General features: G+C 37.4%; 1 protein-coding gene across 4 annotated transcripts in view; it reads left to right on the top strand.

Annotated features, from left to right (window-relative positions):
• Positions 1-16,782, top strand: part of PLXDC2 (plexin domain containing 2) — a 463,944-nt gene that overhangs the window by 212,247 nt on the left and 234,915 nt on the right. For all 4 annotated transcript variants that reach the window (XM_059404216.1, XM_059404220.1, XM_059404219.1 and 1 more), the window contains one exon: positions 6,975-7,121. In XM_059404216.1, the coding sequence (XP_059260199.1) occupies positions 6,975-7,121 (147 nt within the window). The remainder of the gene's footprint in view (positions 1-6,974; positions 7,122-16,782) is intronic.

Below are 16,782 nucleotides of genomic sequence, written 5' to 3'. Positions count from 1 at the left end.
CTCCCCCCCAGCAACCCTCAGTTTGTTTTGTGAGATTAAGAGTCACTTATGGTTTGTCTCCCTCCCAATCCCATCTTGTTTCATTGATTCTTCTCCTACCCACTTAAGCCCCCATGTTGCATCACCACTTCCTCATATCAGGGAGATCATATGATAGTTGTCTTTCTCCGCTTGACTTATTTCGCTAAGCATGATACGCTCTAGTTCCATCCATGTTGTCGCAAATGGCAAGATTTAATTTCTTTTGATGGCTGCATAGTATTCCATTGTATATATATAACCACATCTTCTTGATCCATTCATCTGTTGATGGACATCTAGGTTCTTTCCATTGAAAGACCCCTCTCCCCTTGCTAAAGGCTTGTTTAAGTAACCTGATGTCCCCACAGCACCCCCTCTCCCCTTGCTTAAGGCTTGATTGTCCCCATAGCCGGATGGCAACACATACCAGGATGTCTATTGTCTGTGATCACCCGGTCTGTCAAAAGAAAAGACAAATGAGGAATAGAGTGTACCTGGGACTTTCCAGAGTGCTGAGCCAAGGCCCACCAGAACAAACTGTTGTGTCCTTGCCTTAAACCCAGTGCCTGACAATGCTTGATTTAAATTTACCAATCAGATTCCTGTAACCAAGCATCTGCTTCTGTAAGCTTGCTTCCCGCCACCCCAACCCTGGCCTATATAATCTGCTCCCCAACTTAGCCCGACTTGCTCAGCCCACAAAGGCTGATGCGTCTGCAGGTGCCTGTGTAACCAATAAACCTCTTGCAATTTGCATCCAGTGGAGGCGTGCTGTTTGATTCTTGGGTGCGGCTCCAGGGTCTTTCACCATAGTTTGGCTATTGTAGACATTGCTGCTATAAACATTCGGGTGCACGTGCCCCTTTGGATCACTACGTTTGTATCTTTAGGGTAAATACCCAATAGTGCAATTGCTGGGTCATAGGGCAGTTCTATTTTCAACATTTTGAGGAACCTCCATGCTGTTTTCCAAAGTGGCTGCACCAGCTTGCATTCCCACCAACAGTGTAGGAGGGTTCCCCTTTCTCCGCATCCTCGCCAGCATCTGTCATTTCCTGACTTGTTGATTTTAGCCATTCTGACTGGTGTGAGGTGATATCTCATTGTGGTTTTGATTTATATTTCCCTGATGCCGAGTGATATGGAGCACTTTTTCATGTGTCTGTTGGCCATCTGGATGTCTTCTTTGCAGAAATGTCTGTTCATGTTCTCTGCCCATTTCTTGATTGGATTATTTGTTCTTTGGGTATTTATTCATTTTTGTAGCAAATATTTTTAGATTAGCAAATGAATTTCATGTATAGTTTAGGCGCTTTCCAAACTGTCCCCGCCCCCACACCCCCTACTGGGTCTGGAGGTAAGTGAGACTTTACTGGAAACTTTTAAAAGGAAATCTCAGTTTCCCTTAGCACTTCAGATCCCTTGGATATCAGCACTTTTAGTTTTCCAAGCCGGATGTTTTAGGGGTCATCTCTCTGGTGCAGATCGCAGGGGTTGGAGTGTCTGATGTAGGTTGTCACCAATTCCTCACTCCTCCAGGAGAAGCACCAGGCAGTAAGTTCCCCCTCCCTATTGTATGCCCCCAACACCAGTGGTGGGATTTTGGGGAGACCTGTCTCTGTCTCCAGCCCATCTCGGTGTGGTGTTTTTATCCTTTGCTGTGGAGAAGCCATTCACCCAGCTTGCAGATCTTTTTCAGAGGGAAATGATCCTGCTGTCATAGTCTGGTGTGTCCCTGGGAAGAGGTGATTTTAGGTTCTTCTTACAACACCATCTTGGGGAATGCCCTGCTCCTTTATTTATTTATTTATTTATTTATTTTAACCTATAAGAAATCTCACCAGGAAATTTCTTTTTTTTTTTTAAAGATTTTATTTATTTATTGGACAGAGATCACAAGTAGGCAGAGAAACAGGTAGAGAGAGAGAGAGAGGAGGAAGCAAGCTTCCCGCTGAGGAGAGATCCTGATGTGGGGCTGGATCCCAGGACCCTAGATCATGACCTGAGCCGAAGGCAGAGGCTTAACCCACTGAGCCACCCAGGCGCCCCAGGAAATTTCTTAATATTCCAAAATTCTATTGCAGATTTTCTTGGGGCATGGTATATAGATTCAAGTCTTTCTTTGCCTCAGAAAAATGGTTCATCTAATACATTAAAAAAAAACTTCTCTCTGCCACTGTGTATATGTATATATATCATTTATCTGATATACAGGATCTCTTCTTTTCTATAATTTATATGATTATCCATCTTCAGTATTTATTTTCTTCTTTTCCATTACACATTGTGTACATTTCTCAAGACTGTTTTCTATGTTTTAACTAGTAATTTATTTTTTTATAAATTACTTTTTTTAATTTTAATTTTTTACTCTGTTCTTTTTGGTGGGGGGAGACAGAGGGAGAGGGAGAGAGAGAATCTTAAGCTGGCTCCATGGTCACGTCGGAGCCACACACGGGCCTCTATCTCACTACCCTGAGATCATGACCTCAGTCAAAATCAAGGGTGGATAAGTCAGCTGCCAATCTAATATTTTTACCATTGTATGTTACAGACTTCTTTTCCCGGGCTGCTTTCAGGATTTTCTCTTTGTCATTGAGACTTGTAAATTTTACTATTAGGTGACGGGGTGTGGGCCTATTCTTATTGATTTTGCACAGACCTGTACCCCTGGGGATAAAAATATATGTTTATAAAAATAAAAAATTAAAAAAAAAAAAAAAAAAAATCAAGGGTGGGCCGCTTAACCAACTGAGCCACCCACACACCCCTTTTCTTACTGCTACTAATGAATTCATTGCTGTAATTTTTTCCCTGAATACTACCAGCTCACTATTTTTCTTCTTTTATGGTTGTATCATGTTCTCTTAGTTTCTTTTATCAACATTAATTTTTATAGAACATAGAGAACTATTTTTTAACTCTATTTTTGAGGAACTTAATACACACAAGTAGTAATTTATTATTTTTAAACATTTACCTTTATGTGCAGTATGTAGTCCTTGTGAACTCATGTATGTGAGAATGTAATATATTTGGTATATATTCTCACGCTTCATAAGAACCATTCAAATCATAATATCCCTTTATTCATTGCAAAACTGTCTTCATGAGGTAACCAGCTGATCCAGTGCTAAATGTTTGATTTAGCACTTTGATTATGTGTTCTATCTATTCATTTTCATGCATTTCAAATGACCAGCACAGTGATGTTCATACAACCTGTACTTGTTTTGTTTTTGTTTATTGTTTTTATTCTCAGTGAAGTAAATTTAGAATTCAGATGCTGTTACTGTATGAGACAGTGTAAGTCATCCATAAAAATGACCCATCATCAAACCAATGTAACACCAAACACCGATGATAGAAGACAGGTTAAGAGTGGGTTAGGAATATTATAAACTGATTGTTGCAGAATGGTTAGCTATAGTTACAATGATTTCCCCCCTGTATTTTTGGTGTATGTCCTCTGTTTACAGCTGCACATTTGCAGGCATATTTGAGAAGCATGGATTTATAGGATTTATAGCTACCTACTGTGCCATCTACTTTCAGTAACAGTTGGTTTCCTAAATGAATTGGCAAGTAGGCATATCACAGTAGTGTTTTGTTTTGTTTTCTATGGCATTAGAAATAGTTTGCTTTCGAGCAGAAAAGGGGAATCTTTGTGCCTGAAGTGGTTTTTGACAACTCTTTAAGTACCATTACTCCCATAAAGAACAAGATGTGGTTTGAATAATTTAGTAGGGCTAAAATGTCACATTTTTGAGATATCTATTTTATGGCTTTCCTTGAAAAACTGAGCCAAACACCTCTCCCTGGAATTTAACAACTTGTGTCTCTAAATTCTGGGTAAGCAATAAATTGTCTTCCTCTTTGAATAAAAGTTGCCATGACAACTTGGCAGGCTTGGGCTATAGAAGTCAAACACCAAACTCCAGTCTTTAGTTTCTCAATATTTTCAAAGATGTGACATAATTTTGGGCAGCTCTGATTTACGTAAAAATGAACATTATTATTAGACATAACAGTGATTGTAATTAGAAAAAGATCATGTGTATTTTTGCAAACAGTCCATTATTTAAGCATAATGATATTCTTTATGTTAACTTTAAGACTATCTATTGATTAATTATAGAGACTTAGGAGTTGAGGGAAATACCAAAGTCATTTTAGATATGTCAATTGTAGCAATTATATTGAACTCTATACTGAAAGTCTATAATTTTTAAGAGAATATTTATTTGGTATTTATATGGTAAGTTTTGGCAACATCATAGACTCTGATACCTAATTTACCTGAAGGTCACATCTCTGACCTCAGTTTGCTGAACTCTTTAGAGTAATACTAGCAATAGGGAGAAAAATTAAAATTTTTATTTAAACTTATTTACTATTTCTTTCAAAACCCCCTTTATATGCAATTCATTGAAATATAAAATGAATCATTATCCTTTATAATTCAGGCTTGACGATTTCCAGCAGTATAGATGCAAGTGTCCGTTTCTGCCCTGTAATTAGCTGGAATACCAGAATTGAATAGATGTTTATTATCCAGATCTATAAGTCTGTAGAGATTACCTTATTCACTGTTGCTTAAGTTAAGTCTCTTTTGGTTGGAAGTTAGGGAAATGTGTTTGTCAGAATTGACAATAACTCAATTCAAGGTGTTTTCATAACAAATATTTAATGATTCAACTAAGTGAAAAGCCCAGGGTGCACGAAATGCACTGGATGGGGGTGCTAGCTTTCTTGTGCTTGCAGAGATGATGACTTCATCTCTGTCTGTGTTTGCTTTATCGTCAGGTGGGGGTTCCTCATGGTAGCAAAATGGTGGCAATAGTTGCAAGTCATATGACTAGCCATCTCAGCCATCAGAATAAGGCAAATTATCTCTTTTTATATAAACTCCTACATGTCTCACTAATTGGTCTATTTTAGGTTATGTGCTTCTAATGCCATGGGCTGTTGTGGCCGGTGGAATGATGGGTGTCGAATGGCTTGTGCCCAGTGTCAAAGAGGGTACCCAATCACAGCGTCCGCGGTGAAGCACCAGACAGCAGAGAGGAGCTGAGTATATGTTAGAGACACAACAAAATGCTTGTTCCCCTCCTAGAACCCAGGCAGTCAGTGTCACAATGTTCTGGAAGGGAGTGCTAGAAAACCACTAGAATATTAAATCTCTCTTGGGCTGCATGGAATCTTATTCATGGTTCTTCTTTGTATCTCCTTTTCTCTTCTTTCTCTGAAGAACTTTTTTATTTTTCATCATGGTTATACCCATAATTTGCATGTGATACCTAGAGTTTAATTAGAGGCTGGAGATTTACCTAGGATTTTTTTTTTAATCTTACTGTTAACATTTAATCACTGTTCTCAAGACTTATATTTAGGGCCATAATTTTTCTTTTATTCACGGGGAAAAATCTGTTTAGAATACTGCCTAGGAAATTCCTTTCCTTTATGTAGACAGCTTTATATATTAATAGCCTGATGACTTGTGAAAAGGTTCTTGGAATTTCTGTTCTGACTAGATAGCAAGAATAATTGTATTTTATTTAATTAGCACTTCAGTAACAAATGCATTCAACAGAGTTCGCATTCCATACCTTATTATTCAAATCATGTACCCTCTATTTACCAAACATTATCTTTACATATACCTGAATGTTTTTAAATATATTTTATCTAGCAGACTCCTCAAATTGATAAGCACATTCACATTTTATGGTAAAAAAGAAAAAAAAGTAAAATTCATTGCAATCTGAGTTAGGCAAGAATCATATGATTTTTCTGGATGTTCCTCAGCAATATCCCCCTTTTAAAACATTTAAATCTCTTCATTGAGTGAAAATTAAAGTTTTTGTGATGGGCATCATGGTGATAATCAATACTGTGACTTCAAATAAAAGTAGAATTTAATAACCCAAATTATAGGGGGAAAAATGTGTTGTTTCCATTCCTAGAATCATTAACTTAGATCTGGCCCAAGTTTTAAAGAAGAGAAGTTTGGATTTGTTGTCACTCAGTAGTAATTATAGTTCAGGTTTTCAGTAAATAGATCCAAAAGTGACATTTTGTTCAGGCGGCAATTAGATCCCTAGAATTACTTTGGTAAATAGACTATTGTAAACAGAGTGAATATTTTTCCTCTATGTTTTATTTATTTAACAATTTCCTCTAAAGAAGGTTATTTTATATGTTTTTAAATCTAATTCATTTTCCTTCGAGGTTATTTAACGCCTCTGGTTATTTTGAAGAATAGTATCATGTCTAGTTTCATAGTACTGTTTTTGTTCATTTTTTAAGAATTTTAGGGACACTATCTCTAGGGTTTTTTCTTTCCTTTGGGGGTGGACTTTCTTTTTTTTTTTTTTTTCATGAACTCTGTCTACAGCTCTGTCATATATATAAATTAGGTGTATATTGACTTGCATGCTTTTTTTTCCCAGCCTTTTTGAGGCTGGAATACATAATTGACATAGAGCATTGTATAAGTTTAAAGTGTACATCCTCTTGATTTGGTAAACTTATATACTGCAAAACGATTGCCACTAATGCTACCATTACTGTTCGCATTAGCTAAGACCTCCATCACATCTCATAACTACCATTTCGTTTTTGTAGTGAGGCATCTATTCTCTTAGCTACCTTCAAGTGTATAATTACAGATTCATTAACTGTAGTTACCACGCTGTAGATTAGATCCCCCAAATGTCTTATAACTGGCAATTTATACTCTTCAGCCAACATCTTCTCACTTCCCCCATTCCACAACCCCTGGTACCACCGTCATACTCTGTTTTTCTGAGCTCAGCTTTTTCAGATTCCACATATAAGTGAGAACATACAGGATTTGTCTTTCCCTCTCTGATTTATTTCACTTAGCATAATAACCTCAAGGCCTATCCATGTTGTCTCTGTTCTTGATGTGCATTATTCTTTTATTATAGGAGGACACAGATCACAATTACTATATATCTCGGATATATGGTCCCTCTGATTCTGCCAGCCGGAGTTTGTGGGTGAACATAGACCAAATGGAAAAGGACAAAGTGAAGATTCATGGAATATTGTCCAATACTCATCGGCAAGCTGCAGTAAGTGCTTTGGCATTTTAAGGGCTTTTTCCTACCGTGAAAAAATTCTTGCTTTAATTGGCATATCAGCCCTGGTTTATTGTGTTCACTTTTTATTACTTCGTTCTGCAATTGCAATTTAGATTAGTAATTGCATATAAGATCTTAAAGAAAATGAAAAAGAATTATTTTTGAGAAACCACTACCAATTTAATAATCAATTAAATAAATTAATCATTAATTTCCCTAGCAAAATGACGAGTTGAATATTCAAAGTCAAGATTGATCTGGGATGATTTTCAGTCTTCTTGTAATCTATGAATTTAGAGAACATTGGGGAAAAAAAACTACATGAATTTGATATCTCCCATTTTACATAGGTTTATTAATCTCTTGGTCTAAAAAAGATTTCACCATAAACATTTATGATTCCAATGGCATATGTAGGTCAAATTATGTATCTTAGTGAAGAAGTTTGATATAAAGGAAAAAAAATTAAATCTGAAAATCTCTGAACATTTTTTCAGCCTGATTTTATCATTTACCAGCTCTGGCTCCTTAAACAAGGAATGTAATTAAATAATGAGGTATAGTTTCTGCATCTATATAGTGGTAATGGCAGGATACTAATACAGGCCTCACTTACTGTATATGGTTTTCCATGTCCTAGTCCACATGTCCAACTACGGGCTTATATAGATTAGCTTTTCAATCTTCACAGCATATCCCCTTTTATTTAAATATTATTGCCATCCACGTATTGGAGATGAGAGAACTGAGTGTTGGAAAAGTCAAGGAACCTGCCTAAAGGTCTCCAGCTAGTAAATGATGAGACAGCACTTTTTCATAGTCATTTTCTGAGAAATTCTTGATTTAACTTTTCAAAAGTATTTAGTTTTGCTCTCATGGATAACACCGATGATCTTACCATCATGGAAATCATGTCTTTGCTGTTTAATATGACTTAAAGTAAAAACACAATGACTTCGGCCTTTCAAATGTAATTGCCATTACTGATTTAAAGATAGAACTAACAGAGTCAATGGCTTACATGATTTAAAGAGGCACGGATTTGATGGTTATATCAAAAGTTTTAGCCAAAATCCTTCATTGTATATATGTAGACTTTCTTCTTTCCAAGAAATCAACTTCTAACAGTTAAAATGGAAATTAATAACTTACCGTGTGATGATTCACTGAATTGTCAGTGTGGAGCACAAGTTTTCTGAGACTGAGAAGCAAACAAAGGAGCCATCTCGCCTTACTGAATTCCGTCATCCCTTTTCTATTCCATATTCAGGCAACCCCGGGCAAGATGACAGATTCAGAAATGATTCACTGTTGGATTTAGAACAGATTTTCAAAAGAAGAGAAAATGAGAAAGATTAGATTAGGACAGTGTCTATCAGAAATTTCTTGCATTTGACAGTCTTCCCACTATATTACAGTATCTAATAGTGTAAAATGCCCTTTGCTAAAGTTCACATGTTGGGTGCATCCCGTTGAAGGAAGTTTCCATAAATTGGCCCAACTGTGGTGTCAGCCGCTGTGAATGAAACCTCTAGGCAAGAATGAAGGTTATCAGTTAAACTGTTAGTGGATTTCTGCTTACACACTTTTATAATTTCCTCTGCTCTTCCAAAAGTGCAGCAGTTTGAATGTCTTGAATATTCTTTCCTCGAAGAATATTTTTTCTGTTGGGAAGAGGGCTCCCTTAGTAGCCATGTGGCCTCAAGTCTCTGATTCGTTTCAAGAAAAATCATGATGCTGTAATAGCCATTTTTTTTCTTACTGGTAGTGTGGGAGAAACACTGTTGCTTTCACCACCAAAGATTGGCTTAAATGCAAATGCTTGAGCTTCTGCTTGTGACTTAGCTGGTGTTCCTACATAGACATCAAAATACTTACCATTGGTAGAAACTTTCATTTTAGCTACTCTGTCATTGTCATACCTTGTTTTGTTTTGTTTTGTTTTATTTTGCTTTGTTTTGTTTTTTAACAAGAGTTTTAGCCATCAGAAAACATTTCTTAGAGTTAGAAACTGGTCCTATACCCATTTTCCCTATCGCTATCAACAGAACACACACACACACACACACACACACACCCCTAGGTACAGGCTTCCATTTACAACAACAGAATTGATAATATTTCTTAGTGTTTTGTTTTCTTTTTCCTGGAAAACTTCACCATTTAGAGTCCTTCACTTAAGTATATTCTTATGTTGGAACTTACACATTTAGTTAATACAATATTTTTAAAAATTTTTCTACAAACATTCTTGTTTTGTTCAGTGTGTCTGTTAAATATTAGTCTGAGATTTCCAAATTATAAAGAGTGATTCATGTGTAAAATTTCCTCAGTTGGCCTCTCCACCTTTCCAATCTTGCCTCATTCTCTTTGCTCCATTTCTGTTATGCCTTCCTGGGAGAAGAATCAGGTTGAGGACAGAACTGCAATGCATTATGACCAGGGGGCTCCCTAGGGTCCATAAACACCCTCCCTCCTACCCCCACACAACACACACACAACCTAGGCACCAACTGCTGCTACTCCCCCCATGATGTTACTGAGAGGCTTTAGCACAAGGGAAAATGACAAACAGGACATGTCACATCCACTTTATTAATTAGGTTTGTTTGATGTCGTAAGCATCATAATCCTTGGTGTAAAGCTCTCTGGTAATTTAGCTGGAAACAGGACTTAAATTTAAGCTCTAAGGGAAGATGGATGTTTCTCAAATCTTATCACCCAATGGTGTAATTTTCATGACCAAGGATATACGTTCTGTCAACAAATTAGACAAAAAAAAGAGAAAAAAAATCTGTATCTAAGGGCAGACTCAAAAGCATTTGGCTAACTAACCCAGCCCTGGATAAGCCGGAGGCGAATGAGAAAACTGGGAAAGACTGGGTGTCCCTGAAGATGCAGCTTCACTCTCCCTCCCAGGCTGCTGCGGAATGGCTCAGAGGAAGGGAAAAGAATGTCTGACTTGAAAGCATGATAATTTTTAAAAGATTTATTTATTTTTAGAGAGAGAGGATACGAGAGAATGTGCATGCATGCACTCAAGCTGGGAGGGGGTAAGGGGAGAGGGAGAAAGAGAGACCCTCCTCCCACCGCAGGCACAGAGCCAGGTCACTGGCTCAAACCCAGGACCCCACGATGATGACCTGAGCCAAAATTGAGAGTTAGCCACTTAACCAACTGAGCCACCCAGGTGCCCCCAGCATGATTTTTTAAAGAAATATTTTCCCCTCAACCACCATCATTTACAAAGGCAGTCTAAATAGCATTTTGGAGTCTTATAGTAATATTCTAGTAAAAGGAAGAGAGTAGAATTGAAGTTAGAGCTTTCCCTTTTCTCCTTTCCACAATAATATTTTATAATTTCAGGGCGGAGGAAAACTTAGAAATCATTTGTTTCAAATCCTTCACAAGCCAAAACCCATTAATTTCTTTTTCCTTTGAAAATGTAAACCATACTCATTAGTATGTATATTACATATGTGTGCTATAACTTGATTATGATCTCTCCATTGTCCTTTTTGTTTGAATCACATTTCTTAAATCATTATTGTGAAAAAAAAAAAAAACAGGTGTTAAAACCTAGTTTTAACTTTGATAGATTAGAGGAAGAAGCATGTTTTCATAGACAAGGGATAGTGAAAATTTGTCTAAGTCCCCACCATATGGCAAGCAATGAGCCAGATACTTGATATTCAAGTACTGGAACTTATTTAGATTTTTTGTCCTTTATTCAAAGTCACACAGTTGTCAGACTGCAGATCTAGAAGTTTCGGACTATAAACCTAGGAACTCATCCCACTTGTTTCTTTTCCTCTGTGTGAACCTTCAAATTCCACACATTTGATATTTTCTTCTGTATTTCTATATCCATATTATTTAATTTGTTGTGGGACACAAAGTTTAATGCCACAGCCAGACAAATAAGAATTATTTTGCTTTCTGAAACCAGAGTTTATGAAATTCTGATTCACAACTCCTAGAGAAGTACCACTGTCCTGGTAGAAGGAATCCAGGGTCACGGAAGTCATGAAACCTTGGCTCCAAAACTCATTTTCTTAGTCTCTGGCCTCTCTGTGTATTAGTTTTATAACTTGGAGGAAAAGGGGAAAAAAATACCTGCCTTGATTACCTTCTAGTGCTACTTTAAGAATAAAAATGAAATGGATTTGAAAGGATGCTGAAAATAGTAAATAAAAATGAGATTGTAAGGCAGTGCTATTTGAGAGGCCTTATTCTTTATAACAAAAAACAATCCCCAAATAAGTTAATCCCAAGGGCTCTTCAGGATTCTCCAGTAGATAGATATACATCTCTATTTTTATCTATGTTGTAGCTCCATAATTTTTTTTTTTCCCCAAGAAAACACCAGTGTGCTCTTGGCCAAATGTAAGCATGCTCTTAGCTTAACATTTTTTTTTATCTATTTGTTGGTAGAAAGATTGATTCTTTATATAAGAAACCCAAGCAAAAATAAATGAAATTCTGCTCTCTATCTCTGTCATAGTTCAGGTAAGGTTTTTTTTTTTATGGAACTTGTATGTTTTTTGATGTGGTCTTTTTTTTTTAAATTTTGAAAATTGGACTACTCTCAGTGGAGATCCTCAGACTATATGAAGATGCACAGAAGCCATCATTTTAAAATATTAATTAAGTTGAGATACCTGGGCAGCTCAGTCGGTTAAGTGTCCGAATCTTGATTTTGGCTCAGGTCATGATCTCAGGATTGCTCAGTGGGGAGTCTGCTTGAGATTCTCTCCCCTCTCCCCCTCCCTGCCTCACTCTTTCTCTCTCTCTCTTTTTTTTTTTTTTTTTGTCCAGGAACGTAACACCATTCCAACTAACATTTCCATGGGTCTTTCATTTACATAATGTTGCTGTTGGTGGGCTAAATTTGGTTGTCTGTGGTGATTTGATCAGTTGTTTTCTCATACTGCACAATTTAATTTTTTCCTGTGCACCAGAAAATCTGTTGAGAAGTTGTTATTTTTCTAAATGATTAACTCAGAAGTCAGTGTAATTTGCTGTCTCTTTTAGGCAGAAATCTAGACCACACATTTTTGCCTGAGTTCTGTTCACACTAACAATAAGTTGCTTTTATTTATTTTGACTGTGACTGGTTGGCTAAACTTGCTTCTTTCTGTCATGTGAGCTGCTCCATTTCAAGCAAGACCTAACCGTTCATCAACCTGGCTTTATTGGCCTTTGATCTTGGGATTTTCCACTAGTTTAATGACCGACTGGCATGAGTTGTGTCTCCATGAGTCTCTCTGCCAAAATTTTGGTTTAATTAGGTTATTTTACTATTATTATTGTACTTAAGTCATTTATCAATTTTGAGAATAATTGTCTGTGTCCTGAAGAAAGTTTTAGTTGAGGGACTTTTATGGAAAATAAAGGCATGTCTTTGTTCCACTCCACGAAACTAACATGAGATGAGAGTAGCTGAGTTCTGTTCCTCTGCATCCCAGGGAAATGAGTTGATCCACCTGCCTTAAAGCCAGTCAATAAATACACAGAAAGATCTATTCCTTCTCCTGCTGATGGCTTTAATAACACAGATTAAATGTTCCTTAGGCTAACCTAATATGCTGAGTTTAGTAAACATGTTTTACTGATACAATTACCTACATAGATGTATATTAGTAATTATTTAAGCTACCCTTGAGATCTTCCTGTGAATCTAGGAACCACTTCAGACAGAGAAGGGACTTTGGAGAGTCTTAAAGATAGCTTTATGAACCCTACAGTGATCAATTTTAATGCATGTAACAAGTCTTAGTTTTCCAATCCAAAAACATACTTTAAAAAGAAATCATACTCTAATTCATCATATTTCAGTTCAATTCAATCTTATTTCTCCATATGGGTCTTTAGTGGATGACTTACCATTATTTGTGTAAAATTAGAGTCTTGGAGGTAACCTTATTCATACTCTCTGACCAGGGACAGTTGTAAAATAATTCTAGATCGATAAATCTCTGCCCAGCTTTCAAAGTCACAAGTGAGGCAGACACTTGAGGCTTCTCTAGAACCTTCTTGGTCTGAGATTTCATTTGCATGAAACTTTCATAATCATAAAGCTCCTAACAGGGACCCCACAGCCATGTCTCAGGTGGAATAAATAAGTTCATTTACTCCTGTTTTTCCTTCTAGATTCTCTTCTCCAACCTATTTTTGATCATCTTTTCTGAGATGTCTCCATGAGCCCACGAAGACCTACTAACACTTAATTTTACAAAACATGTGTGCAAAACATATTCTCACCCTGAAGTTGTAAAATGATAAAGCTTTCATGTGACTCTTTTGCAGGAAATATTTTATAACACAGAAAAGTCAGCAAAACATGGAATATAATATTCTTTAAGAGTGAATACTACTGAAAGAAAATATACTTAATTCCTATGAAAAATCTGAAATTATAGAATATAAAAAAATTTAAGACATTTTGCAATTGGTATTTCTTGGACAAGCTAGTATTTTAGAACTTTTAAAAATATTGGTTATACCAGGGTGCCTGTTGGCACAGTCAGTTAGGCATCTAGCTCTTGGTTTCAGCTCAGGTCGTGATCTCAGGATCCTTGAGATGGAGCCCTGTGCTGGGTTCTGTGCTGAATGTAGAGTCTGCTTGGAATTCTCTCTCCCTCTCCCTCTGTCCCTTCCACTCATGCCTCTTTCTCTCTCTCTCACTAAAATAAATAAATCTTTAAAAATATATAATACTAATTTGCACTACCTTTATTTTTGCCTCTTTCCTTTTACCAAGTTATACCCTATTGCTTACCCTAAGGAAAATAGTCAGAATCTTTCATTGTTTGTTTATAAGTTGGCTTCCCATTAGAATTTCTGCTGTGCCTCAGTTTCCAGACCCAGAAAGTGGGTGTCTATTTCCTTATTTACTGGAGGTGCTCTGTTAAAATGCCAGTGGGACTAGAAGTAAACCACCGATAGCCACTCTCAGTTGGTGATGAATTGCCAGGAATGTCTTATCATGCAGCAGCTGCTACCTGAGAAGAAATGCCAAGTAAGGTTCATTGCTGATAAATGGGCCAGGGATTAGGCACCTAAGCCCTAATCCCCTACAGGGTAGATTGTAGAGACAGGTAAGTTTTCTAAGGGAACAAATCCCAGGAGCTGTGTTGGGAGGCATCATTTTTCACAGATTTTGAAAAATCCAGAAGTTTCCAATTGTGGTAAAATGTTAGACATTAGTGAATCTGTATAAACAATATAAAAGGCTCTTTGTAACTTAAATTTTAAATGATTTCCAAATAAAAAGTTAAAAAAGAGACGTTTGCAGAGGAAGATGAAGAGGTAAAACTGAACTTATCCTAAATTTCAATTTCAACCTGTTATCAAGTTTTGAATTGTTTATTTATTCTTCTGATAAACTTGGCCCTCGTTTAATGCCAAATCTTAACATCTCAGTTGAAAGGCAACTTGATATCATGTTTAAATATACAGACTTTGAAACAGGCTGCCTGGATTTGATTCCTCACTTTGCTGACTACTCCTGGGTGACTTTGAGTGTGTTATTTACTCTCTGTTCATCACTTTTCTTATCTGTAAAATGGGAACACAGTATCTACCGTCTAAGGTTGTCATTAGTATTAAATGATTTACCATTTATGCAATGCTCAACTCAGTGGCTGGCATGGTGCTAGAGATGTCCGTTACATTAATGTTAACAATCATCATGCAAACATTTAACCCTTTTAACACAGTTATTTTCCACTGATGAGAAAGAAGGGAAGACAGATTGTAATCAACTGAGGCAAGAGAGGACCTTTGCAAACAGCAAAGGAGCATCCATAGGAATATTTTTCTTGCCCTGCCCTGTTGGAGGTTCACTGGTCAAGGACAAAACACAAGTGTCATTGCCTTTGGTATCCTGTGGTTCCAAGTCACTGCTCAGTGCTTAGTGAGCCACTACCTGGCTAGCAGGTACCTCTATCCCTCAGTCCCTGAAATGGAAAATTTCAGGCCATATAAGTGTTACCAGGCAAAGTGACAATGTTATCCAGAATGCAGTCTATTTACCCTTTTAACACATTTCACGCTTGCTAAGTATTCCTTACGACAGACACTCTTTTTATGTTTCAAAGACCATTATGTGACATAGAGCCTTGCTGCTCCAAGTGGGGTCCCTAGGGGCAGTATCAGCAGCCCTAGAAGTTTGTTAGAAGTGCAGAATTTCAACCCCTTCTCCCCGAGACCTGCAGAATCAGAATCTGTATTTTAACAAGTACCCCCAGATGATTCTCATGTGCCCTTCAGCTTGAGACGCCTGACGGAATCCACTGCCTTGCTTCTAGAACAGTGTGGAAAAATCCAGACGTGGCTTCTGGTTCTCGTCCTCCTCCCACCCACCCTGCTAGGACTTCTTTATACAATCCTGTTACTCTTTCTCTGTTCCCCTGAACAGTGTTGTTCTGCACCCTGCCTGAATGGCAAATATTCACAAAAACTACTTTGAATAATTTTCAACATGTGCAAATACAGGGCAAGCTACCGCAAGCCAAGTGTTCGCTGGGAACCATGCAATGCGAGAGGTCAAAAGATAGGGTGACAGTTCGCTTCACCTCTAATTCCTTTAAAGAGCATCAGGTAAATGCTCAGTGTGTCCATTTTGTTTGCCAGTATAGGCACAGTCCCATGCAGAGCGTCATTCAATATGCGGGGTTAATTAAGTTCTTAGTTCTGTTAGGAAAACAGTGCTGAGGCAGTTAGAATTTCTAACTCAGAAAATCAATTCAATTGATGGGCTTTATTTCTGAAAGGAATAGCCAGTCTCTTGTCCTTATATTTACATATTGATTAGCCCCTTTCCATGAACGTTTTGATCTTTTAATTAGGTTTCCAGTGTTTTTAGTCACTGGATTAACAATCATGTCCTGTCCACATGGGCTTTGAAAGGTGGTTAACATTGTATTTTTACCAAAAAAAAAAAAAAAAAAAGTTTTTCCATGGTCAAAATATTATGAGTTATACTGGCCACTATAGCTGTTTTATTTCTGGAATACACTCAGCTCATTTATGGCCTAAACAGGATTTTTACTTCAGAGGCCATCAAAGAAGTTGGTATCGCTGCTGCTTACAGGTATATGCCCTCTATCACCCATTTTCTCTCTTTAGGAGTTGCTTATTGGGGAAACCCGTCCACTTAAATTTTTCTGTTTCTACATCTGCATACATACATGTCTATGTGCCCACCTTTGTATCCCTCTCCTGTCTCAGTTTATGTTACTCTTGTGAGGAGATCAATTTCAGTGGCCTGGGTGAATAAACCAGTGACAAGCAATTACCATTGAGAATTGTAAAAAAGAAAACAAATGTTCTCTAAGTTTAGAAAATAGGAACCCTGGATCTGTCATTGGAGGGTAGGAAATGGAAGCATCCACGCCGCACATGTGCAAAAAAAAAAAAAAAAAAAGAAGAAGTTCAGTCTGTGTGCATGTCTGTTGAGAAGGAACCTGTGTGTGGCCATCAGGCCTCATGGTGCATGGCTCACTGTGGCTCCACCCAGCACGGCTCAGTCCATCCAGGCCCTGAGATCCCGAGTTTCCTTGAAGAACACTGTACATTTTTCAATTTTCTCTTTTTTTATGGCTTTGGCCTCATGCATATAAGCGCCTTCTGACTACATCTTATTATT

Source organism: Mustela nigripes, chromosome 6 (genome assembly GCF_022355385.1).
Source record: "Mustela nigripes isolate SB6536 chromosome 6, MUSNIG.SB6536, whole genome shotgun sequence".
Classification (NCBI taxonomy): domain Eukaryota; kingdom Metazoa; phylum Chordata; class Mammalia; order Carnivora; family Mustelidae; genus Mustela; species Mustela nigripes.
Note: the sequence above shows the minus strand (reverse complement) of the source record. Positions and strands in the feature narration are given on the sequence as shown.